Here is a 26,376-nt window from a genome sequence, read left to right as displayed (position 1 = left end):
AGAATTTCTCTTTTCCAACTAGAGAATTGATAGAAGTTGGGTGTGAGGATAAAACACTAGGCTTCAAAATGAATGGCTACATATCCAATGCGAACTACTCAGTGAAGAAGTGCATCTTCTTACTCTTCATCAACCGTAAGTGAAAAAGCACCAGTGGGGAAGTCTGTTCACAGGGAATTTGATGGGACCATGGAAAAGTTCCTCATCCACAGGTTTCATTACACACAGGGAAACTTTGTGAAGTGTGGTTTACTTAGGAAGCATTTATGAGTTCTGGCCTAAGTCTGCTCTGCCCTCTGATACACGCTCATTGCCAGCCGACTGTAGCGGAGTCTGGTTCTTGCCTCTAAGAGGGAGCCAGAGAGAGGGTATCACAGGCCCCTCTGAGCCAGCACACCTTCCTCACCTGCTGGCATTGGAGCCTTTGCAAGCAGGCCCTAGGCAGATCTTTCTTCTCTCCTTAGGTCAAGGTCCGCTGTTTGAAATTGCACAGCAGGCCCAGGGAGAAGGGAACTTTGGGTGTAGGCAGTATCATTAAAGTAAAGAAATTGAATGCTAAGCCCTTGAGATTTTTCTTTGTAAAGAAAGAGAGTGACTTATGATTCAAAGAGCAGTACTAGAAATCAGGGAGGAAGTTAACTAAATGAATTTGGGTTTTTCTCATATTCCTCTCCAGTCTTTATCTCTGTGCTGACATAGTGTTTACATGATTGCTACTTATTAAGTAAATAACATTTTGCATTCTGCCTCTTACTTAATTGCATGTTATACAATTTTGAGAAACAGGGCAACAGCAAATAATCCCAAACACGGTCAGACTCAGTTGTTCATCTTCCATCCAGAAACAAGATGCATCTTTCCATTTTTATCTTTAGTTTTTATAGCAATTTGTAATTATTTTATAATTTTTATTTTGGTTTTTTAATTTTATTTTGTTTGTTCTTGGAAATGATATATTCCCCTCTTCCTTTTATAGCGATAACCAGCTATAAATGCCCCAGATTATGCATAGTTTACAGCAGTAGTTCAAACCAATATAGTAACAGTGAGGAGAGAACTAAGATTTTACAGGCAGCTTCTGTTAAACTGATTTATGTTAGTGGGGTTTTTTCCTGCTTCCTCAGGAAGGACTTAAGCCTGATGTATAACACAGCTTGCTTTAATCAGAGCTAAGAAAATGTTTTTTCCTAACCATGAAGAATAACTGCTTTGTAAGGCATGTTGGCTACAGAATAGACATGCAAAGATCAGTGTAAGTGCCGTCTGACTAGCTCATGTCCGTACTTCTAGTAGGGCTGTTTGCCACACGGGTTCTGTGCTAACATTAGCTAATCTGCTCATGATGACAAGTTCCCAGTAGCGAGGAGAGATCGTGTCATTCAGTTATCCACACACTGTGCAGGCTCTCTCAGGTGGCAGGAACAAAGAACACTTCTTTGGCCTGTCTCAAGTTCAGAAATCTCAGCAGAGAGGCCCCAGCTGTCCTCTTGTCTGGCGCCCACACCTGCTCCAGGCCTGTGTGGTGAGGACATGTGTGACAGAGTACGGTGACACTGAGGGAGCAGTGGATGTAGTGAGCACTCAGAGAATGATAGTCTCTGCAGTGATACGATCATGGCCACTCTTCTCATTGGAAATAAAAAGATGTGACGTATCCTTGGCCACACCAACACAGGACAACAGATCATCGGCAGGCCATCTGGGGAGAAAAAAGAGCTATATTTTCTGAAAATACATCTTCCTCTGATTTTGGTCTTATCTCTCCCAGCTTTAATTGTTTTCCACTCCCTCAAACCGGCCTCATTTCCTGAATTAGTTAAACATGCGTTCAGATATTTATACTGCCTGGAAAATTCATTCTCACCCTTCATTATTCAGTTTGGATACCCCACTGTTGGAACTCCCTGAACAGTTAGCTGCTCCCTCATCTCATCATTTAGCCCACACTTCTCTTTAGTAGTACTTACCTCTTGGAGTTGGAATTAGTTTATTCCCTCGCATGTTGTCTCCCAGCACATGGCACATGGGATAGGTAGCCCGTCTGTATTTGCAGAATGAAAAGTCTGAGAGCTGAGGTCATACTGCCCACTGTGCTGAGCAAGGGCTAAGATAGTCCATCTGGGTTGACTGAGGGAAAGGGAAGTGAGAGGCAGAATTTACTGCCCTGTAATGTTTCTGCTACTTGGGCGAGAGGAGAGAGCCCCAAGGCCAGCGGGAGAGGCTGGGAAGTAGTGACAGGTGAAGGGCGCCCTTCTTTCCTAGGGGACTGATGTGGATGTCACTCTAGAAGTGTTCTTTCTGAGGTGATTTCATGGCATGGTATGAATGTGCACCTGTCACCTCACCCCTCAGGACAGTTTTCAACTGGTCACTTTCCTTTTAATTTTTAGATCGTCTGGTAGAATCGACTTCCTTGAGAAAAGCCATAGAAACGGTGTATGCAGCATATTTGCCCAAAAATACACACCCGTTCCTGTACCTCAGGTAATGCAGCACCAAACTCCTTACCCAAGACTCAAAACAAATTGCATCCATCTGTCCTCTTTGGAAGAGAAGGGCTTGCTAACAGCCCAATCAGAATGAAACCGACACACCACTGGCAAAGGATGTTATGTCCCTTCTCATAGGTAAAGGGCACAGTTTTCCTTCATTTACTCACTCATGTAGCAGAACCTCTGAGAGCCTCCCACGTGCCAGGATCTGTGTTACTGAAACAGAGGAGGATAACGTGTCTTGCCCCTGAACCAGGCAGAATCTGCCTGAACCTGGTGGAGAAACCCCTCCTTCCTCCAGGGTCCCTCCAGCTCCCTCTACTGACAAAGCTTCACATTGCAAAGCTCTGTTATCACAGAGCAAATGAAAGATGCTTTTGAAGCTGAAGCAATAAGTTGCTAGCTGGCACAGCCTCTAAACTGACTTTTGTATTACAATTTTAGTGATAAGGTCTCTCACATATATTCTTGTTTTGATCCTCATATAATACTGAAAATTGAGTAGGGGACAGGTTCATAGATAGTTACAGATGAGAAAAAGGATCCAGAGAAGTTAAGTGCCTTGCCCTAGATTGTGTAATAAGCAATTTCACTAGTTCTGGAGTGATGATTAATAACAGCTGACATATAATACATGTGTCAGGTACATGCAAAGTGCTTTAAGTGATTTTAATCCCCACCATACGAGTGACGTAACTTCTCCAGAGCTACACAGCTCTTAAGTAACAGAGTCAGCATTTGAACCCAGGTTGCTCAGACTTGAAGTTTTGACCACTGTGCCATTTGGCCTCCCCAAGTCTTCTGGCCACCATAGATGCCATGTATGAATTTTTTCCCCATCCCCCACCATCTGAGGTAATTGTTCTCTTTTTTTTTTTCCTTCCAGTTTAGAAATCAGCCCCCAGAATGTGGATGTCAATGTGCACCCCACGAAGCACGAAGTTCACTTCCTGCATGAGGACAGCATCCTGGAGCGGGTGCAGCAGCACATTGAGAGCAAGCTCCTGGGCTCCAACTCCTCCAGGATGTACTTCACCCAGGTGAGGGTGCTTTCATCAGCTCTTTCTCTCACGCCTTTGCCATCTTAAAATGTGCCCCATCAGACATGAGAGCCCAGATTTTTACCTGTTGCTCTAGGACTCTTTCCAAGTGTCACTTTGATAGTTTTCTTTTAGCACCGTTTCCTTCTTTGAACCTGACTGTGAAGGAATTGTGATGTTATCCCTGGGCCTGGAGTCATAGGGCCTGAGTTCTCATTCTGCCTGCATCTGGGACCTTAGACGACGTCCTAGGACAACGAGCTGTCTGAAACAGAATAGGGCACTTCTTCCATGCGTTCTCCTCCACTGGAGATGTTCCAGAGGAGGCCGATCCCACATCCACAGAGCAGCATCATGGGGTGTTGGGGCAGGGGGAGCTGGGCCACCAGGGAGGCAGTGGGACAGTGGAAAGAAATGGGCCTCTAGTGTCAGACAGACCTGGGTTACCGCCGTGTGACTGGCCTTCCCTGGCCTCCAGGTCTCCCTCAGTAAAGTTGGAACCAGTCATCCCTAAGTTCGAGGACAGTTATAAGCAGTAGGTAAACAGCAGATGGAAAGTGTCTCCTAAAGGGCCTGCCACCATTCATCTTACTAAGATTATCCAGGTTCTAAGTGCTTATGATTCCAAGCTACTCTCCCTTTCTGGGACCTCAGTTTTCCCATCTGTAAAATAAGCAGGTGGGATAATAGGATCTCCAGTGACCCCTCCCAGTCTTGAGATGGTGTGATTCTAGGCAGCCCTTTATTCAGGTTCATCACTGAGGGTGTGTTTATCAGGAGCACAATAGGCACTGAAACTACAGAAATGGAAACATTTTCCCCATTAAATTTACAGTGGGTCTTGCAAGCAGAAAGTGGGCCTCTGTGAGACCCTGCTTCACAGAAAATTTTAGAAATTCCCAAGCGGATGAATGCTTCGCTTCCCAAAGAGTGTTCACGGTTACCCACCTGGAAAGAGCCTAGGTGGGAGATGGCGTGGGCACTAACCAGTGAGATTAAACACAGTTGGGGCAGCCCCACCACCCCTGGAACCCACGCATCTGGAGATTGTTCAGGCAGAAGGGGAGTGAGTCCTGTCAGACTGCTACCGGTGACCGCCTGAAAGGCCTATGTGACAGGTGGGCAGAAGGAAGATCTGTCTGGGAACCTTTCATGGGCTCCTTGTACCAACATGAGCCCCAGGTCTTGTCAAGGTAATAAGTGCACAAACCCTTGCACTGCCCGTGGACAAGCTGAGGACACACGTGCCCCCAGAGGGTTAATGGGTCTAGGGTGGACAAAGCTCTGGGAGCAGTGTCATACATAGGAAGTGCTCAAGAACTATTAGTTGGTTTATATCTGTTGTTGTTGCTCACCTAGCCTCAGTGCCCCTTTCCTGCTTCTCGTCCTCTGCCTCCCTCCCCACATATGCATTGAGACCCTTCTGTGGGGGAGTCACTGCATTGGGTGCCTGGGGACCCAGCACAGATGGGTTCCTGCCTTCTCAGAGGCATTCACGATCTCCTAGAGAGTACATCCCACAAGAGAGCAAATCAGGGACTTGGGAGTATGTAGGAGGGGCTCCTGTCCCAGACTTGGGCAGTCAGGGAAGGGAAGGAGGGATGTGGAGGCTGGGACCCCAAGGCTGAGTAGGAAATAGCTGGGAAAAAGGAGAGGAGGGTTGAAAAGAGTGTTTCTGGCAGAGGAAACAGTGAAGATAAAGGCCTAGGGGTGCAAGAGGACATGTGTTTGAGCATCTGAAAGTTCAGCACAGTGGACCCAGCGTTCTCCACCCTGTCTGTCTTTAGAAGCACCTGGGAACCTTTTAGAAAATACTGACGCCTGGGCCCTCCCCAAACCAATAAGTCAATCTCAGGCCCTAGGGCCTGGCATCAGTATTTTTTAAAAACTTCCGCATGTGCAGTTATATGCAGCCAGGGTGAAACAACGCTGAGCCTGAGTGTTGGGGTTGGGGGTGATGACAGTGGTGACAGTTGAGGCTGCAGAGTTCAGGCCAGATAGGGCGTTTTTGTTGGCATATTAAAGAGTTTAGACTTTGACTTGATGGGAATTAATGGGATCTGATTTGCATTTTATGAAGAACTCTGGCTGCAATGTGGAAAATGGATTGGAGAGGAGCAAGAGGGAAACCCACAGCAATTTGGGAGTAGTGAGGATCTGGACAGAGGAAGTAGCTCCGTTCACTAAAAGTTGAAAATCTAGAATAGCCAGGACCTGGAAACAGGTTGGCGGGTGGGGAGTGAGAGGAAAGGCCCAAAGTGTGAGATGAAGCTGAGGAGCATGTTGCGCAGGCCAGAGTGATTGTCCTCAGTCCATCCTAGGTGAGCTCCAAGGAAACATCTGCAGAGTAGTTCTGTTAATTTCTGCTTCCCAAAAGTCACCCATGGATATTGCACAGACAAATAAAGTAAATACATTGCAAGGGTTTTAAGTTGTCTGGGAAGAAAGGTTTTCCCTTTTTAAGCACTTTAATGCTCTATTGTTTAACTCTTTATTATTGGATATTTCTAAACACACATAAAAATAGATAATACAACAAATATCCAGGTACCTATCACCCAGCTTCAACAGTCATCACCATTTTTCCCTATTTGTTTTGTCAGTTCCTCTCCCCTGGGGGTAGGAAAGGAGTATTTTAAAGTACATTCCAAACATTTATTTTTTCCTTAGTACTTAATTATGCATCTAAAATATTTTTTTCCTTGTAATCACAATGTCCTTTTACACCTAATAAAATTATAGCCAATCTACATTCAAATATCCCAATTGTCCAAAAAAGATCTTTTTATAGTAGCTTTGTTCAAAGCTACTTGAACAAGTATCAAATCAAGTTACACTTATTATATTTGGTGGTTGTCTTTTTTTTTTTCTTTTGGTGAGGAAGAGTGGCCCTGAGCTGTGTTGTTATGTCTTTTAAATCTCTTTTAAGTCTCTTTGAAACTAGAAAAATCACCCTACGTTTTTTGTTCTCGTGGCCTATCCTAAAGGTTCCCTGTAGAATCATGCACACTTTCAGTTGGCTGGTTGCTGCTTCTTAGTGTCGTTTAACTCGTTCTAATCCTCCATGTTTCCTGTAAACTGCAAGTTAGATCTAGAGGCACGATTATATTCAGATTTTGAAAAAAACTTTTTTCCCAAGAATTCTTGATAGATAATACCATGTACTTTCTATCGAATCCCAGCAGGAGGCACATGCTGACTTGTTTTGTCATTTTGATGATAAGATTCATCAGCGGGTTCAGCTGGTGACGGCCCAATTCCTTCATTGTGAAGTCTTCCATTCGTATTTAGCTTAGTGGTTTCATTGTTCATTGGTGACCATTACCAGGATCAGTTATTTAATTAGGATCGCAAGATTAGGATTTTCTGATTTTATCAGTTTATTCTGTATTAACTAACTGTAATTCTTATAGAGTTTGTTAGAGCTATTTGGTTATCCTGAAATACAGTTCATACTAGAAAGTAAGGATAAACGCTGAATTCTGTCTTTTTAATTATCAATTTGCAAAGGAATGAGTTGGTGTCCTAGCAAGCTCCAGTAACGTTCGGTGACTGTTTCCTCTTTCTCTCCCTGCTTTTCTCTCCCTCTCTCTCTCTCCCTCTCTCTTCCTTCCTCCCTCCCCATCTTTCTCTTTCTCAGTAGTTTGTCATAGTTGTTAACAAAACAATATAATTGAATCAATTATAGTCGGTTTTCTTTTTGATGCTGAAATTATCCCATCTTAGACCAATGGAGACCCCTTCAAGCTAGTGCTCTTGTCCTTTTGATCCACTTCATTGGTCGTTGATAGTTTCCTTGTTTCTGGCAAGACAAGATGTTTACTCCCCCAGCCTAAGCCCTGGAACTGGTTATTTCTCCAAGGAGCTCTGTTTATTTTAGTGGGGAGTGGTATTTAGAGACTATAATCTGGGATCGGGGGTCCTCATTGCTACTGGATAGTCATTGCTTTTAGACCTTTCCAGCAGACAGAGCTAGGAAGTATGTATATTTTAAAACAGCAAAATGGTAGCTGCCAGGAGCTGAGGGGGAGGGGACAATGGTGAGTTATTGTTTAATAGGCATAGAGTTTCACTTTGGGAGGATGAAAAAGTTCTGGAGATGGATGGTGTCACTGGTTGCACAGCAATGTGAATGTACTTAATGTTACAGAACTGTACATTTAAAAGTGGTTAAGTGGTAAATTTTATGTTCTGTATATTTTTACCATAATAAAAAAATCCATTTGTGGCAGCAAAAAAAAAAAGTAGACAGGGGCCAGCCTAGTGGCATAGTGGTTGGGTTTGCACACTCTGCTTCAGCAGCCCCAGGTTCACAGGTTTGGATCCCAGGCGCAGACCTACACACTGCTCATCAAGCTGTGCTGTGGCAGCATCTCACATAGAAAATAGAGGAAGATTGGCATAGGTGTTAGCTCAGGGACAGTCTTCCTCAAGCAGAAAGAGGAAGATTGGGAACAGATGTTAGCTCAGGGACAATCTTCCTCTCCAAAAAAAAAGAAGAAAAAAAGACAAAAATATGAGAACTTTACACTCATATTTCCATTTCAAACCAATTTTAAGATTAGAAGGACTTTACCGAAGTTTTGAATTTTATGTTTGTATATCTTTACTTTTATACTTCAAATTTTGGTCAGAATTGTTTCTATAATAATAATTCTAAAATGATGGTTAGACCTGGTTCTAGCTTCTTTATCCAGTACTAGTACATTTTGGGAGCTGTACTTCTCTACTTCATATTCTGAATCTTCCCACTGTTTTCTTTCTTGACACAGACTTTACTACCAGGTCTTCCTGGCCCCTCTGGGGAGTCGGTTAAATCCACAGGGGGTGTGATCCCCTCATCCTCTTCTGGAAGTGGCGACAAGATTTATGCCCACCAAATGGTCCGCACAGATTCTCGGGAACAGAAGCTCGATGCCTTCTTGCAGCCTGTGAGCAGGGTTCCGTCCAGTCAGCCTCAGGCCGTTGTCCCAGAGGACAGGACAGATGCTTCTAGTGGTAGGGCCAGGCAGGAAGATGAGGAAATGCTTGAACTCCCAGACCCGGCGGAAGTGGCTGCCGTGAATCAAGGATCGAAGGGGGATGCAACAAAGGAGACTTCAGAGACGTCAGAGAAGAGGGGGCCCCCTTCCAGCCCGGGCAACCCCAGGTATGGCCTTTTGGGAGAAGTGCAGCTTGCCTCCTTTGTTCATTAATAAAACTGCCTCCTGACTTGGGCTTCCTGTGAACCACTTGCATCTTCTGTCTGTCTCACTCACCCTCTGCCTCCAGTGGGACAGAGCTGTAGCCTTGTGCACCGTCTGCCTTTGATCATGGCTTGAGAGTCACTCACCACAGTGGGCTTTGAAATATCTTAAATGTCTGTGATTCCAAGTATTAGTTAAAAAGACATCAGGAAAAAAATCAGAAGATTTATCCTTCGTTTTTGGCAATGACTTTTGATAAAGCCTCAATAGCAGAGGTGGCTGGAGAGAGAAGCCTAAAATATCCAGAGGATTCTTGTTCATCCTACTCAGCTGCTTTCATTCCTTTTGGAAGAAACATACTTTCTCAGTTCAGATTATGGAACTCCGTGAAGCACATGAGAGTGTGGTGAAAGAGAGCTAGAGAAAGGGGGCAGGAACAATAATAATGACCATCCTTTAATTTTGAGCATTTCCAGTATACAGTCTCCAGGCTCTTTAAAGACATCTCACTAAAATCTGTGAGGTGGATGTTGATTATTTAACGTGCGCAGGGACTGAACCTGGAGCTCAGGGTGAAGTCGTTTGTCCACTGCTGCACATCCACTTGGTGGCTGAGCACCAGAACCCTGGCACTCCTGGCCATTAGAACTTGGACACGTTACTTAACTCCGGTTTGCTCATCTCCGAGTCAGTCTAGTTATCTTGCTAGATTACATCTTACATACGTTATCTCACCTAATGCTCTTAACAGCCCTGCAGGAGAAGGATTACATTTCTGTTTATCACTTGTGGAACTGACGCCATGGGCCGTTTACCACACAGCAGTCAAAGAAACCCCTTTAAACCAGAAGTCAGATTGCATCACTCCTCTGTTGAAAACCAGTGCCTTCCCACTGAGCTGGGGTTAAACCCCGTTGCCTCCCTCCAGCCCGCCGCCTCCCCTCTCCCTCGTGGTGCTTTGGCCACACTTCTCTTGTGGCTGAACTCACTGAGCTGCTTACCCGCTTTGCTCTCACTGTTCCCTCAGCCTAGGAAGACCCTGGCTTCTTGTCACTTGGGTCTCAACTCAGATGTCACCTCTTACCGGAGGCCTTCTTTGTCCTTGTTTTATTTTCTTCGTAGCATTTGTTGCTAATTAAAATGATCTTTTTTTCTGCTACTGTTTGATACCCCCACTGGAAAGTAAGCCTTGTGAGGGCAGGCACCTTGTCAGTCTTGTTCATGATGTTATACCACTGTCTGATGAGTGGACAGATGGAGGACTGAATGGAGGAGGCTTGGCGAGGTCCGCTCACTTGCTCAAGGCCTGCAGCCCTCAGGGCCGAGCTGGACTCAAAGTCCTGTGTGCAGTAGGCCACTCTGAGATCTGAGGGTTGTCGCATAAGCAGTGTGCCGGAGAATACACTGATCTTGCTGGGCTGCCACCAGGACAGGGACCCCCCCTAGATGTGCAGGGCCAGCCAGAGAAGCTGCTTCCTTCTCCAAAATGCAATACACACAGTTTGGCTGAGTTAAAAATAATAATAATAAAAAAGAATAGTAATGATCTGCCCGTTCCTTATCTTCATTGCAGAAAAAGACATCGAGAAGGCTCTGATGTGGAAATGGTGGAAGGTGATTCCAGAAAGGACATGACAGCAGCTTGTACTCCCCGGAGAAGGATCATTAACCTCACCAGTGTTCTGAGTCTCCAAGAAGAAATTAATGAACGGGGACATGAGAGTACGTAAGTGCCAAGGTCTGCCTGGGACCCCAAGGGCCAGAACTGCTAATGTGAAGCTTTTGGAAATGCAGGAAGCGTTTATGTCAGGGCGGTCACGGCAGTGTGCTGAGCAAACCTCCCTTCCTTTACTAACCCGCAGCAGCAGCAACTTAAAGATGATTTTCAATTGAGAGAAAAGGGGAAAAAATAGTCTCTGGTTTTAATTAGAAAAAATCAGTTTTCTCATTAAACCATAGGAGCTAAAGTCGCCATTTAAATAATCTTCAGTTTGTTTTTGTTTTAGCTGAAAGAAGTGTAATGATCAGCAAAATTCTAATCCTGTGGCCTGAATGGGGTGTGCTATTGCTACAGGTGCACAGGCTCCTGAGGGCCCTGAGTTCGTGTCCTGGCCCTGTCACTTCTGTGTGACCTTAGACTCATGACTTTACCTTTCTCTACCTCAGTTTTTCCTCGTCTGTAAAATGAGATTGACTTTTCCCTTGAAGATTATTGTGCTGATTAGAGAGAAAATGTAAGTAAAACACTTGTTACGGAGTAAGAAATCAATAGATGTTTTTATATCCTGGAGACAAAATTATAAATCATTATCATCTTCCTCAGAAATAGCTTTTGGGAATACGAGAGTGTAGAACTCCATTTTGATCCCTGTTAATTCAAAACTAACTTTTTGGTTTTAGAAATTAAAAAAAGTCACCTCCCAGGGATGAGCTGATGCAGGGACTGAGATGCACAACAGCGACTCGGCCCTGGCAACAACCCTGTCCCCACTTGATGAGTCAGACACGCCTGCTCCAAGTGTAGACCTCCTTGCCGGGGACTCCAGAGGGCAGCTCTGCACTTGAGTCTACTCAGTTCAGCTGGGGCCTCTCCATTTTTCAGCCATTACACATTTCTTGATTAAAATAGTTGAATTTCAACACTGCTATAAAATATATCTTAAAGTATGACAATCGGGATTAACTTTCAAAGGGAATGAGTGGCTGAGGAGCAATTCAGTACCTTTCCACTAATCCCTAACCATCTAAAACAGCTGTTGTGACTCAGTGGGCTCTCACAGTTTCTCTGTGTCTCAGTCTCAGCTTGTTTGAACGAATTCAGGAAGGCCTCTCTTTGTCCTTCCTTGTTTGTTCTCTTTTCGTAGCTCTCTGGGCCTTTGTCTCCACGGCGGAAAGGGATAGGGTGTCCCCACACTTGGGAAGGGGAGAGACTTCCTGGGACTAGGGTTCCGCCAGTTGTGGAAGTAGCTGCCACTTGGCTTCTGACTTTTGTTTCCATAAGATTTGCTCTGGGAGCTCTTTCCCTCTCTTACTGGCTTTCACGCTGGGAGCTTTTATTTTTTATTTTATTTTTTTTTTTAAGATTTTATTGTTTTCCTTTTTCTCCCCAAAGCCCCCCGGTACATAGTTGTATATTCTTCGTTGTGGGTCCTTCCAGTTGTGGCATGTGGGACGCTGCCTCAGTGTGGTTTGATGAGCAGTGCCATGTCCGCACCCAGGATTCGAACCAACGAAACACTGGGCCGCCTGCGGCGGAGTGCGCAAACTTAACCACTCGGCCACGGGGCCAGCCCCGCTGGGAGCTTTTAAAACCATTCTAAATAATATAAGACAGGTGGGCTGTTACTCCATTTATTTAGCACTTCCTCCCAGTCATTTAATTGACAGACTCCCTCAGATTGGGAATTTACTGAGTGTTTTTTAAGGGTTCATACCTCTCAGGCGAGGCACACTATTTAAAGTTAGAATTTCAGTAAGTTCTGAATATAATTTCAGTAAGTGGCAGGGTATTTTCAGTGCAGTCTAAAACTAACCTGCATCAAGTTTGGTCAGGTTTGGAGTCCGTTGCTGAGGCTAGGGTGATGAATCTAAATGTTCTAAAATTGTACATTCATGCACGTTATCTCATTTAATTCTAGAATAGTCTTGTGAGGGAGGCAGAGCAGCTGCTGTTGTCTCTACTTTAAAGATGAGGAAAATGGAATAGAAGATAGAACAGAGTAGTTGAAACATCTCAACCATCAAAAGCAGGCTCAGTACATGCCTTGTTGGGCGTGGGGTGTAACGGGCACGGCCTGCATGCAGGGGGGCTAGCCCAATATTTAGATGCAAAACCAGGTCAGCTGCCTATGCCAGGCAAGCGCACCATGTGGTTCTGGTCCCTTAAACGGAAGCTGGTGTTTTCACGCACGCCGCCAGTGTCGGGCCTTGCAGAGGAAGTAGCTGTCTGTTATGGGGAGTAGAGTGAGCACTTCCTTTGGAGCCAGAAGAACTCCACTGCAGCTCCTGCCAGCTACACCATTGAGTAGCCAGTCAGAAATTGGTTCAACTTTTTTGGCATCCTTTTCCTGCTCTGTGAAATGATGTTACTGCTCCAGCCCTTATTAGGCTGTTGTCGTGAACACCTAAGATGTGGTGTGTGTGCTTTGTAATCCCCAAGGCACTGTTTAGGGGGTCACCTCTGCCTTGGGTCCTGCCCGTTGGCATCTGGTTCACACCCTCAGCACAAGCAGGGCAGGCTGGTTGTCTGGGTTGAATGCTGTACAGGGATTTCTCTGAAGCTTGGATTTGGTGAGGTGGGCCACACACCTTAACAGACCAGCAGCCTCGCTGCTCCCCCGTGGCATTGTGCCCCTGTCCCAGGCAAGAAGTGAGAGATACTTTCCTGGTGACGACATTCTTAGTGGCACTGATTTGTGTGGTTATTTCATCAGCGTATTGTCTCTGCAGAGATTGTGTCTGTTGAGCTCGCCGCTTTATCCAGTGTTACCAGTAGAGCGTCAGGCATGTGGACTCAGTAGATATTTGCTAAAGGAGTGAATAAATGATTGAGAGGAGCAGTCTGGGTGGTGAAGTCCTAGAATCTTTATTCTGAAGGGGATGTTGAAGTTGCACACTCAACCAGACAGCTCTCTTGAATTGGGTGGACTTAGCGTGGGCACACTGTCAGTTAACAGGAGGTTAATTTTGGAAGGCCCAGTATCCAGTCAAGTGCTCCATGGAACTAGGCTCATCTCAGGATTAGTAGTGACTGAACTTACCTATTGCTAGTCCCATAATTTTGATCTGTTAACTAATGAGGACAAGGAATGTCATAAGTTAAAGATATTTGCTATCACTTGAATGTGAAATTGTGCTGAACATTTTATCTTGGCCTTTGGTGAACAGTCTTGGGTCTAACGGTGCATCCTCTTCTATAGTTTGTCACCACATGACAGTTTCTTTTGGTACATGAAATCAGTTCACATTTGTCAAGTATCTTCTCTACAAAACGTGCTGTGCCATTCCGAGGCAGAACATGGGATAAACGAGCCATGACCCTGCCTTGAAGGCGCCACGGTGTTGTGGCAATTGTTTAGTAAATAACCGGCTGCAGCAGAAGGTAGGCTGAGACATTGGGTAACGGAGGTGGAAGGCTGCTTCAGCAGAACCCAGGCGAGATCTGCCCAGGAGGGCTTCTTGATCATCTCGGGCGACAGCCTCAGGCGCTGGCGTCAGGCAGGCCGTCCGTCCAGCAGGGCGAGGAGCTTCTACCCTGCAAGGGGCCATTAGGAACTAGAGGAGTGGTTGCCCTTTCCTTCGGGTTTGGCTTTCCTCGCTGCTTCTTGGAAACAATGTGCTGAGACCCGATGGCTCTGTTGTGAACTCAGATGTGTGGTTTGGCTTTGAAGCACAGGATTTTGTCCCATTTTGCTGCTGGTAGAATGTCAGGGAAATGCCCACAGACTTCTAGTGCCAAGGGGATAGGGGAGGAAGAAATAAAGGTTCTTGAAGTCCTGATAAGAGGTCTGAGTAGCCTCAGGAAGCCGGTGAAGAAAAGCCCTGCTCGTCTTTGTTGGTTTCCTGCCTGTTTGAAAGAGCAGCTCCGGGAGGGGGCCCTGTGCCCACGAGCGGACGCCGCCTCCCGCGCTGCCCTTGCTGGCGAGGCTGCACTTCGGGAGCTGTGGATGCGGCGGAGCGTTCCATGAACAGTCTGTGTGGAAAAATCTCTGACCCTCTTTAGTGGATTACACTGCTTTCTCTTTCCTCCAGTGCCTCATTATTCAAGATTATTTGATGTTCTCCAGCTTTTAAAATAATAATTTTCTGCCTACGCAGAACATCCTGTAGAGACATTGAGTTTCCAGTGGGAGCAGAGGGGAACGCTTATTCTAAAAAGGAGGAAAATAAGCGTCTTTTTATGGGGAGAGGGAGAGTGTTGCAGAACTTATGTAACAAAATGAGGATTCATTTGTGGAACCCAAGCTTAAAATAAAAGGATAGTGAAAATATGATGTGTACAGGCTTATTGCTGTCCCCAGACCTTTGTCTTGTCGTCTCCAACCCCACTTTTCCACCTCCCTTTATGGTGGTGCTGGTTTTACTTCTTTCATAGAAAACATAGATATATTAGTAAATACAAAATCATACTTGTAAATTATACGTAGGAGCTACAGAAAAAAACACACCAACACCTGCTTAAAGGAAAAGAACATTCCGTCACCTCTGAAGCTCCTGTGCTTCCCTGTCCCATCCCGTACCCCTCCTCCCTGAGGGGTAACTATGACCCTAAATTTTGTGATTATTTCCTTTCTTTTTATTATAGTTTTACCACCCATGTTTGTAGCCGTCAAAAGCTTACTGTTTAGTTTTACAAGTTTTAAGTTTTATATAAATGGAATTATACTGTATTTTTCTGATATGTGTGTGTGTGTGTATATATATATATATATATAGTACACATGCGTGCATCTGCGTACGTTCCTAAAATTCACCTGCCGTTATGCTCTGGTTTACTTTTTCTGTGTGACAGATTCCATTTCGTGACCATACTGCATGTTCATTCATTCATTCTGCATTGAGGGACATTTGGAAGACTCATAGCCTCAACCCTGCCTGTCACACTTCACCCCCTTTCCCAGACATGAGGGGCTCAAGAGCTTGGCATGCTGGCTGAGAAGCTCTGCCACACGGTATATACTTAGGAGAGTTACTGCTGGGTCATAAAGTAACACTGTTTTCCAAAGGGGTCATCTGAATGTGGTCCCACCAACAATGTGAAGAAATTGCATTTGCTGTACCTTTTCTCCAATATTTGGTTATTGTCAGACTTTTTAACTAGTTTGGTGTTTATGAAGTGGTATCTGGTGATGGGTTTTATTTGTATTTCTTTGGTTAATGATAAAGTTGAGTAAGTATATTTCTTCTTCTGTTAAGTGCCTATTTAAGGTTTTTGCCCATCTTTCGGTTGGGTTATTGTTTTTTTCTAACTGACTTTGCGAGTTCTTTATATATTCTAGATAGTAATCAGTTACCTGAAAACATCTTCTGCCAGTTTAGGGCTCATCTGGGTTTTTTTAATGAACACTTGTTTTATAAACAAATTCTTAGATTTAATATAGGCAGATTTTATGAATTGTTCTTTACAGATTGGCTTTTTTCATCTCATTTAGGAAACCCTTCCCAGCTCTGGGATAATTAAAGACATGCTTTTCTATTGTCTCCTAGAATGCGTTCACTGACAGCTCTAGTCTACCTGGAAGCCCTCTTTGGTGTGTGGTGTTAGATCCACAGTTTCGATGCGGATTTCAAATGTTTCGTTTACATTGTTGTTTTCAGTTTGTTTGGATTTAGCAAATATTATTTGCTCATAGTTCTTTCCCTTAGACTGTTCATAATCCGCCTGAAGCACATCCTTTAGTGGGGTATTGGGTGAATAAATGAGTTTTCCTTTGTCTAATTTGTCGTTACTTTGAAAAGTTTTTTTGCTGGATTTAAAATTCTAGATTGGCAATTATTTTTTCTTAGTGCATTGAATGTGTTATTTCATCATGTTCTGGCTTCTGCTGTTGCTGCTGAAAATTCAGCCATGAATGTTTTGTGGGTAATCTCTTCTTTGTCTCTGAGTGCTTTTAAGGTCCTGCAGCATCTCTGTGTGTCAGGTGTGGATTTTGTTGGGCTTCCTAGAGCTGAGGCTTGGTGTCTTTCATCACTTCTGAGATATTCTAGATATTTTGTCCTCAAAGTCTTCAAATCTGGGGCCTGCCGGGTGGCGCAGAGGTTAAGTGTGCATGTTCCACTTTCATGGCCCGGGGTTCTCCGGTTCAGATCCTGGGTACGGACACAGCACCACTTGGCAAGCCATGCTGTGGCAGGCATCCCACATAGAAAGTAGACGAAGATGGGCATGGATGTTCGCTCAGGGCCAGTCTTCCTCAGCAAAAAGAGGAGGATTGGTGGCAGATGTTAGCTCAGGACTAATCTTCCTAAAAAAAAAAGTCTTCAAATCTTGTTTCTCCCCCTAGTCCCCACCCCTTCTGGAACTTGAGTCATAGTATATTTATTATCCTGTAGATTGTGTAAGCTGATTTCATGTTTTCCGTCTCTTTTTCTCTCTGTGCAGCATTCTGGATAATTTCTTTACATCTACCTTCCAGTTAGTTACCTTGCCAACTTTGTCTAATCTGTTGTTAAGTCTGTCTTGATTTTTTAATTTCAATTATTATATTTTTCATTTTTAGAAATTTTATTTGGTTTTTTGGAAATCTCCTTGATCATTTTTTTCCCTGCTTACATTTATTTTATTTTGAAATAATTTCAGACTTAAGGTTGCTGGGACTGGCCTGGTGGCATAGTGGTTAATTTTGCATGCTCCACTTCGGTGGCCCATGGTTTGTGGGTTCAGATCCCAGGCACGGGCCTACATACCACTCATAAAGCCATTCTGTGCCAGGGTCCCACAGAGAAAATAAAGGAAGATTGGCACAGATGTTAACTCAGCAACAATCTTCCTGAAGCAAAAAGAGGAAGATTGGCAATAGATGTTAGCTCAGGGCCAATGTACCTCACCTCAAAAAAATAAATAAATAAAAAATAAAGTTGCCAAATCAATACAAAGAATTCATGTTTTCATTCAGATTCCCAAAAATGTTACATTTCATCCTATTTTCTTCATTCTTTCTCTTGCCACAAATATCTTTTCTGAAGCATTTGAGAATAAGTTTCTGAATTATTCTCTTACCCATAAATGCTTCAGTATGTATTTCCTAAAATCAAAGGGGATTGTCTTATGTAACCACACATGATTATGAAAATCAGGAAATTGACATCAATGCAGTACCATGATGTAATTTATAGATCTTATTCAAAATTGGCCAATTATCACACTAGTGTTTTTGTTTTTTTGTAAAGATTGGCCCTCAGCTAACATCTTTTGCCAATCTATTTTTTTTACTTCTTCTCCCCAAGTCCCCCCAGCACATAGTTGTATATTCTAGTTGCAGGTCCTTCTAGTTGTGCTGTGTGGGACGCCACCTCAGCATGGCCTGATGAGCGGTGCTAGGTCTGCGCCCAGGATCCAAACTGGTGAAACTCTGGGCTGCCAAAGTGGAATGTGCGAACTTAACCACTCAGCCACGGGGTGGGCCCACACTAATGTTTTTTATAGCAAGAGAAAAATTGTCTGGAATGCAGTCCCCCACCACGTGTTGTATTTCATTGTCCTGTTCTTGATCATTTTTGATCGTTTCCTCTACTTATTCATTGCTTTAATGCCCCTTAAGCATACTGACCATACTTAATCTTCTTTGCTTATATTTCCAATCTCTGAAACCTTTGCAGATAAGATTCTGTGGTTTCTTCTGGATTCTAATTCTTGGTGTCTTGTTTTTTTGTGTGTTTTGTAATTTTTTGACTGCTGGTTCCTGGTAGTTTATCTCTGGAGAATTATTTGAAGCCTGGATTGAAGATGAATTTCTCCAGAGAAACTCTGCACTGGATTCTGTCAGGGCCCTGGAGGAACAGTCAGTCCTGGAATCAGTTTAAACTAAAATCTCGAGTTAAGCTTTTCAGGCAGCCTGCTTAGTGTGAATCCTGGCTGCAAAAGCACGTGAGGACCTGCTTATGGTTATGAATTCTCAGGGTGTAAATTTTTTCTTTATTCCCAACACCAAGGCTTGAGGCGGGTGGGCAGTTTTGCTTACTGCCCTTTGAGGGGGACGAGAGTGGCCATGGGATGTGTTAGCTTTCTTTTCCTCCACACTGAGGGTACACCTTTGAGCTAGTCTTAGCTTCATATGTTGGGGAAGTGGTCTCCTATTAGACACTCCGTTTCAAACCATTCCTGGATTTTGTTTTTCTTTGTCCACACCTCAGAGCCTACAAAAACTAAAGTTCATGCTTCTGAGGTTCCTCTGGTGTCTGGGCTAACGCTGGCTTCAGAGCTCTCATTGCTTCTCTGGCTTCCTGCCTTGTCTCTTGGGTTGTGATCTTTGAGTATTCCTTCATGTTTTGGCAATTCCTTGTTGTATTTTGAATGATTAGTTATATTTGTGTTTGTTTCAGCGAGAAGCTCAGTTCAGGCATCTTTGCTTGTCTGTGGTCTGCAGTGCTGGTGCCTGGTGCTTTGGGCTGCAAGGGGTGCTGGTGGGATGCTGCCGTCACTGACCTGTTGTTTGTTTTCCAGCTCTCCGGGAGATGCTGCATAACCACTCCTTTGTGGGTTGTGTGAATCCTCAGTGGGCCTTGGCACAGCATCAGACCAAGTTATACCTTCTCAACACCACCAAACTTAGGTAAGTCAGTGAGTACGAGACAAAAGCAGAGCTGTTAGAAGAATGTCCTGGAGGCAGAGGCACAAACAGCGGGGGAAAGCAGCTTGACATATTGGGAAGGGCCCAGGCTTTGGAGTCAGACAGATGTGGTTTCAAATCTAGGCTCAACCATTTACCATTTATGGGACCAAGGACAAGTCACTTTCCTAAACTCTGTCCTAGATTTCTTATCTGTAAATTGGGATATTACTACTTAACTTTTGTGAGAATAAGAAATGACAGGAGAAACCTAGTGCTTGGTAGGTACTCAGTGCTCAATAAATGTTGGCTGCTGTGAGCCAGGTGTTGAGGGCTTAGTGCTGATAGAGAATTCTAACATCTACAGGGTGCAACCGGGTACTGTGGGGGATGCAAAAGAAAGAAGACCTGATGCCTCCTTTCCTCCCCACCTGGGAAGTGCAGCAGAGGCTTACGCCAGCCACCAAGTGAGCCAGTGGGTGTATGAGCACAGGATGGGGAAGCCTAGCAAAGCCGTCTGCCCAGTGCATAGCCGATGACATTTCATGGATTGTTTCCAGGGACCTTGGTGGATGAGCTCCTTTTGAGTCTAGAACTGATATTAAATATGTTCTGAAATTCGTAGTACAAATTGGAGGGTGCTGCCACCTTGCATCTACTAGACATCACTTGTCTGTTGTGTGACTCTTTCCCACTAAGCCATGCTCTGGCCTCACAGTGCTGCTTGGCCCTGTGAGTGGGACCACAACGATATGTAGCTTGGAGTTGGCACACAAGATAAAAACCTATTTGATCTCCCTATGTTAGAACCTGCCCAGTCCAGAAGCTTACTGTTGACATACATACTTCCTTGGATATTCAGAATTCATTCCTCCGAGGCTTGCAAATCCTTTTGGTGCAGCTCTGTTCAAGGTCCATTGTCCTTGCTTTGAGAATCCTTGGACTTGCACAGACTCGTATTAATTTGTTGGGAATTTTCTCTTCCAGCATATCTAAGTGCATGATTTCCAAGGCTCCAAATCACAGTTGTGTTCAAGTTCTTTCATTTTACAGATATAAATCCAGGCCAGTCTCCGAATTTCAGCTTTTAATAAATGTGAATGGTTTCCCAGTGAGAAGGTAAAGAAACAGAGAGAACCACATTCAGAGTGCAGTGTCTAGCTTCAACTCCTTCCTTTCCAACTTTACTAACTGACCTGGGACAAGGCAGTACTCACTTGGTGCCTTAGTTTCCCCAACATAATGCAGGCATAGCAGCTGCTTTATCTGCTTTGATAATGAAGTCTTTCAACAAGACCTATATAGCTCACGTTGCTTTAAGAACTATAAAGTACCGTTTATTTCAGTTCTGTGTTTTTGTAAGTAGTTCAGTATATTGAATTCTACTTCACAGATGCTTTTGGAATGTTGCCAGCCAGTGAGTGCATCAACCTAAACGATATACTAGTGCGGTCTAATCCCGCCTTATGTCCACTTCTGATTATTTAGGAAGTCTCCCTGCCCTCCCTGTATATTCCACATCATTTTTAATGGTGAGTTGTAAAAAAAATAAAAGTGATGTATAGGATTCTTTGTAAGTAGGGAAAAGGTAAGCAAATAAAACTCCTTAAATTTCACTACAAGGTGTCAGAAACCTTTTACAGCCCCAGTGGGGTGAGGACAGAGCATGAGTGATAACAAGCCAGACTTTGTCTCCATGCCCTGCTGTGTGTGTGGAGGCCGGCCAGCCGAACCCCGGCTGGAGCCACGCGGGAATCCCAGCCCTCTGAGGAGTAGATCTCGGGAGACTGTTAAAAAGGGTAACAAAAGGCAGAACCGTCTCCTTGTCCAATCTATGTTTCGGGGGTTATTTCTCCCCTTTTGTCCCTACTGCTTAGCTCTCAAGCATGGGTTCCGCTTTTCCTTAAAGTCGCTTCATTTTCATTTGCAGTGAAGAACTGTTCTACCAGATACTCATTTATGATTTTGCCAATTTTGGTGTTCTGAGGTTATCGGTAAGTTCATTTCCTGCTTCTCATTTCTGAAACAGCTGGTCATTTCTGAAAATAATAGCTCCACTAATATCTTATTTGTAGCATATTAAATTTTTCTAAATATGCTTAGGATAGTTTATTATATGATTTGCATATAGAAGTATTTTTAATTACAGTATAGTTTTATACAAAGCAGAATAGTCATTTGGTAGCCAACTTAAATAAATGTTTATTATTATTATAGAAATCAATACATATCTACTTAAGAAAACTTGGAAAGAGATAAAAATAGAAATAAACATTCTCTAAAGCTCTCACCCAAACACAACTGCAACTAACGATTTTAGTCCATTTCTTCCAAGAGTTTTTCATTGCCTAATTTTAATTTAGAGTTAACATTATAATATCTATGTAGTTTCATATCTTCTTTTTACATTTGACATACTCTACAAAAAAGCCTTCTGCAGTTTTTATTGGGATTGTGTTGAAACTATAGATCGATTTGGGGAGAAAATCTTTTGTTAGATTTATCCCTTAGTATTTCACACTTTTTGATGCTATTATAAATGGCATTTTAAAAATTTTCCAATTGTTTGTTGCTAGTATATACAAATACAGGGGCCAGCCCGGTGGCACAGCTGTTAAGTTCGCACGTTCCGCTTCTCAGTGGCCCTGGTTCGGTGGTTCGGATCCCGGGTGCAGACATGCACCGCTTGGCAAGCCATGCTGTGACAGGCGTCCCACGTATGAAGTAGAGGAAGATGGGCACGGATGTTAGCTCAGGGCCAGGCTTCCTCAGCAAAAAGAGGAGGATTGGCAGTAGTTAGCTCAGGGCTAATCTTCCTCAAAAAAAAAGAAATACAAGTGTTTTTGTATATTCATCTTGTATCTTGCAACCCTGCCAAATTCATTTGTTAGTTCCATCTGATTTTCTACATAGATAATCATAGCATCTGTGAATAAGAAGAGTTTTATTTCTTCCTGTTCAATCTGGATGCCTGTCCTTTTCTTCTCTTGCCTGATTGCACTAGCTAGAACACTAGTACAGTATTGAAAAAAGTGGTGAGAATGGAAATCCTTCTCTTGTTCAAATCTTAGGGGAGGGCGTTCAGTCTTTCTGCTCTGGGTAGGTTATTTCTAGTTGCCCCTTATGAGGTTCAGGAAGTTCCCTTCTAATCCCTGTTTGCTTAGTTTTTATTCAGGAATGGATGAATTTTTTCAAATGCTTTTTCTTCATCTGTTAAGATAATTAGATGGTTTTTCTTTTTTAGTTTGTTAATGTAGTGAGTTACATTGATTGATTTTCATAAATTAAACCAGTCATGCAGTCCCAGGATGAACCCTGCTTGTATATGGTATATTATCGTTTTTATATATTTTTGGAATTGATTTGCTACAATTTTACTTACAATTCTTACATTTATGTTCACGAATGATACTGGTTTGTCGTTTTCTTTTAGTTTCTTTGTCTGGTTTATACTGGTCTTATAGAGTGAGTTGAGAAGTAGCTGTCTTTTCCATCTTCTGAAAGAGTTTGTGTAGAATTGGTGTTTATTCCTTAAATGTTTGGTAGAATTCACCAGTGAAGCCTTCTGGGCCTGGAGATGTCCTCATAGGAAGGTTTTTAACTAAAACTTCTATTTCTTTTGTAGATACAGTGCTATTCAAGTTAACTTTTAACTCTTGAATGAGCCTTGGTATTTTGTTTCTTCCAAGGAATTTGTCCATTTAAATTTCCAGATTTATTGGCATGAGGTTCATATTTTTTATTCTTCTTTTAATGTCTGTAGGTCTGGAGTGATGAACCTCTCTCATTCCTTATATTGGTAGTTTATGTCTTTTTAATTTGATCACTCTGACTAGAGGTTTGTCAGTTTTATTGATCTGAAAGAACTGACTTTTAGTTTCAATGATTTTTCTCTCTTTTTCTGATTTCTATTTCACTCATATCTGCTCTTATCTTTATTATTTCCTTTCTTCTGCTTATTTTAGGTTTAATTTGCTCTTCTGTTTCACGTTTCTTAGGGTGGAAGCTGAGGTCACTGATTTGAGAGAGTTTTTCTTTTCTAATACAGGTGTTAAATGCTATGAATTTCCCCTCTGTGCTGCCTTAGCACCTTCCCAGATTTTGATAGTTTCCATTTTCTTTCAGTTCAGAATACTTCCTGATTTCCCTTTTGATTTCTTCTTTGACCCTCAGGTTATTTAGAAATGTTATTGAGCTTCCCCTTATTTGGGGATTTTCCAGAGATCTGTTATTGATTTTTAATTTAATTCTATTTTGGTCAGAGAACATACTTGAATCCTTTTACACTTATTTAGACTTGTTTTATGGCCCAGAATATGGTCCGTGTTGGTAAATGTTCCATGAGCACTTAAAAAGAATTTGTATTTTGGTCTTAGTGAGTAGAATGTTCTATAAAGAGCAAGTGTATCATGTTGAGAGTGATGCTCAAATCTTCTATATCCTGATTCTGTCTACTTATTCTATCAAATACTGAGAAAGGTATTGAAACCTGCAACTATAATTGTGAATTTGTCTTTTTCTCTCTGAAGTTCTGTTGGTTTTATCCTTTATATATTGTAAAGCTCTGTTGTTGAGTGTATCAACATTTGAGTGTATCCTAAACATTTGTTTAGGATTGTCAGGTCCTTTTGATTAATTGACTCCTCTAATAGTGTACTGTGGGTTTATAACATGTAAAAGTAAAATATGTAACAGTAACAATGTCACAAGAGGAGAGATGAAAGAAGATTTAGGCATGTTATTTTTAACAATAGATTTCAATCTTCTTCCTCATCAGATGATTTACTGAAATGTTACTTATTTTCCCTCCCCCTTTAGTTATGGGTAAGGCAATAGGAAGAAATGAATGATCTGCCTAATGATGTTCTAGAAACATGAAAGTAGGTGGAGTCTTTAAAGCTACACAAAGGGAAAGTGCCTCCTCACAGCCTCACTCTTGCCATCTGTTCAGCAGGCTTTTTGTCTGTCACATCTTCTCTGTTGAAATGGCCATTGATGAGGAGGAGGAAGAGGTTTTGATGTGGATTTTCAGGTGTTTTCTTTGGGGGAGATGGAGAATGTGTGTTAGATTTGTGGTTTTCTCACCTGCTGCTGTGATCATGGTTTTGTGGTTAATAGTCGTTTTATGGGAATTCTGGCTTCATTTGGATGCCCTGTTAATGCTTGCTCCTTAATGTTCTTGCTTCCTCGTAGGAGCCAGCACCACTCTTTGACCTCGCCATGCTCGCCTTAGATAGTCCTGAAAGTGGCTGGACAGAGGAAGATGGCCCCAAAGAAGGACTTGCCGAGTACATTGTTGAATTTCTGAAAAAGAAGGCTGAGATGCTTGCAGACTATTTCTCTTTGGAAATTGATGAGGTGTGTGACAGCCATTTTTATGCCCCTGTTGTATTCATCAGGTAAGAGTCAAGTTCTTGTAGTTGGGCCAAGATCAGGAGGAAATGGCTGCCCCCCTCCCCCAGAAACAGCATATGACATATTCACATCTTCACTCCCTGTTTGCATCTCTAGGTTACACAACTGTTTTATCATCCATTCGTGTCCATTCCTGTTCCCAGGGTGAAGGACCCAGACACAAGGGAGAACTAAATCCTCCGGTCCCTGCAGGCCACAGTGAATGAGATTATGCTGAGCCACTTGCTCTCCCTGTTTCTTTGTCTTACCCCTTGATCTTTGGAGCTTTGCTTCTTCATATAGTCTTTGGTTGGTGAACAGATCCAAGAAAAAAGTTGATCTGCTGCATGTCAGGACAAAAAGCTCTCTTTTAAGTGCTTAGCTTTCTTGCCCCCAATGCCCAGCCCAGTCAAGCCCCTGGTCACCCAGAATGGCAGGTAGGAGGACAAGACCTAGAGGAGACACCGGGGAAGTGGAATTTATTTAAGTTAAACTGTAATGGCATTATTTCTTGTCTCCTTGTCCTGGCCTTTTTCCACAAGCAGGAAGGGAACCTGATTGGATTACCCCTTCTGATCGACAACTATGTGCCCCCTTTGGAGGGTCTGCCTATCTTCATTCTTCGACTAGCCACTGAGGCAAGTAATCAAGCCAATACTAAGTATGTGGGTATGTGAGTGCGTGGTAGAGAGAGAAGGCACATGGCCATGACTTCATTTGGAATGATAAAGAAGGAAAGGGTAAAACAGCTGAAGGACTCCTCATATCCCCACCTACCCCCAGCAATATTTAGCAGTTCCAATTTTCAGCTTTAATACCCAGAAAGTCACGTTTAGTTTTTAAGTAGTCTGTGATCTCCACTTAGAAACGAAGCGTGTTTAATGCATGTACCTGTATTGAGGTATTCAATTCTCTCTTTGGACCAGGTGAACTGGGATGAAGAAAAGGAATGTTTTGAAAGCCTTAGTAAAGAATGTGCTATGTTCTACTCCATCCGGAAGCAGTATATATCTGAGGAGTCAACCCTCTCAGGCCAGCAGGTACTGTGGGGGTCATGTTGGCACACCAGTACTGGGATGAGCCCTCACACAGCTCATCTCTAAATTTCTTGGATTTCACTGCACATAAAGTTTAAACATAGTAATCAGTGTTTATTCATGAGTTTTTATTTCCTTCTGCTGGTTTAGAAAGTACCTCCAGAGTGATCTCACTGTCAAATGTAAAAACATAAGCCATCGCAGTGAGAAATGGGAGGCTGAATTAGATTGTGCAGGGCTAGCGAGCCCGTGTCTCCCACTGTTAGCCCTTAAATATGTAGCTACAGTCTTCAGATTCTGGGTCAGTCCCCACAGTGTCTTTTAGCTTTTGCCTTACTCTACGTCTGATCACTGCTTTGCCAGGAAAACAGGGCTGTACTGAGGTCAGATCCCCAGCTCTTCTTACAGAAGATCAGCTTGACACAAAAAGGGCCGGGGTTCCTCCTGTTTCTGTGTCACTTTTTCCAATCAGATGACAGTGCTTTTCACTCAGCTATTTCGAGGTTTGGTTGGGGGTGGAGAGGGCATTGAAATAGTGTAAGAAACAAAGGGTAGCCACTTTACATACATAACCATCTCAGTGAATGCTTACAGTTGTCCTCTGAGGTGAAGTGACATGCTCGTTTCACAGGTGAGGAAACTAAGGGACAGTTGGCATGCTCTGGGGTTCCCAGAGCCTGTAGTGGTGGAGCAGAAATTCAGTCCTAGGTCCTGTTGGCCAAAGCCCCTAGGGAATATCTCATTCCCGTGGAGGGGGCAGGGTAGCAAACTGTGCTGAGAGTATCATTTGATTGAAAAAATTTACTTCAAGGAAAGCATGAATGAGAAGGAACGTTTTCTTGTACGTGAAACAACTAAGGCTTAGATGTAGGGGAGGAGCAGTGAAGCAAAATAATCCTCATTGTTTTTATTTTCATTTCTTACCTGTGGAGCTCTCTGGAAAACAGGGCTACTGTTCA

General features: G+C 43.2%; 1 protein-coding gene across 5 annotated transcripts in view; it reads left to right on the top strand.

Moving 5' to 3' along the window:
* The window catches only part of MLH1 (mutL homolog 1), a 42,060-nt gene that overhangs the window by 13,487 nt on the left and 2,197 nt on the right, over positions 1-26,376 (top strand). For 3 of the 5 annotated variants that reach the window (XM_046670960.1, XM_046670949.1, XM_046670969.1), the window contains exons 9-18: positions 23-135; positions 2,391-2,484; positions 3,379-3,532; positions 8,305-8,681; positions 10,292-10,440; positions 18,881-18,989; positions 20,917-20,980; positions 24,180-24,344; positions 24,926-25,018; positions 25,307-25,420. In XM_046670960.1, coding sequence (XP_046526916.1) covers positions 23-135; positions 2,391-2,484; positions 3,379-3,532; positions 8,305-8,681; positions 10,292-10,440; positions 18,881-18,989; positions 20,917-20,980; positions 24,180-24,344; positions 24,926-25,018; positions 25,307-25,420 — 1,432 coding nt within the window. The other 2 variants (XM_046670979.1, XM_046670986.1) reach the window with 2 other exon arrangements.

This window comes from Equus quagga, chromosome 1, assembly GCF_021613505.1.
Source record: "Equus quagga isolate Etosha38 chromosome 1, UCLA_HA_Equagga_1.0, whole genome shotgun sequence".
NCBI classification, from domain to species: Eukaryota; Metazoa; Chordata; class Mammalia; order Perissodactyla; family Equidae; genus Equus; species Equus quagga.
Note: the sequence above shows the minus strand (reverse complement) of the source record. Positions and strands in the feature narration are given on the sequence as shown.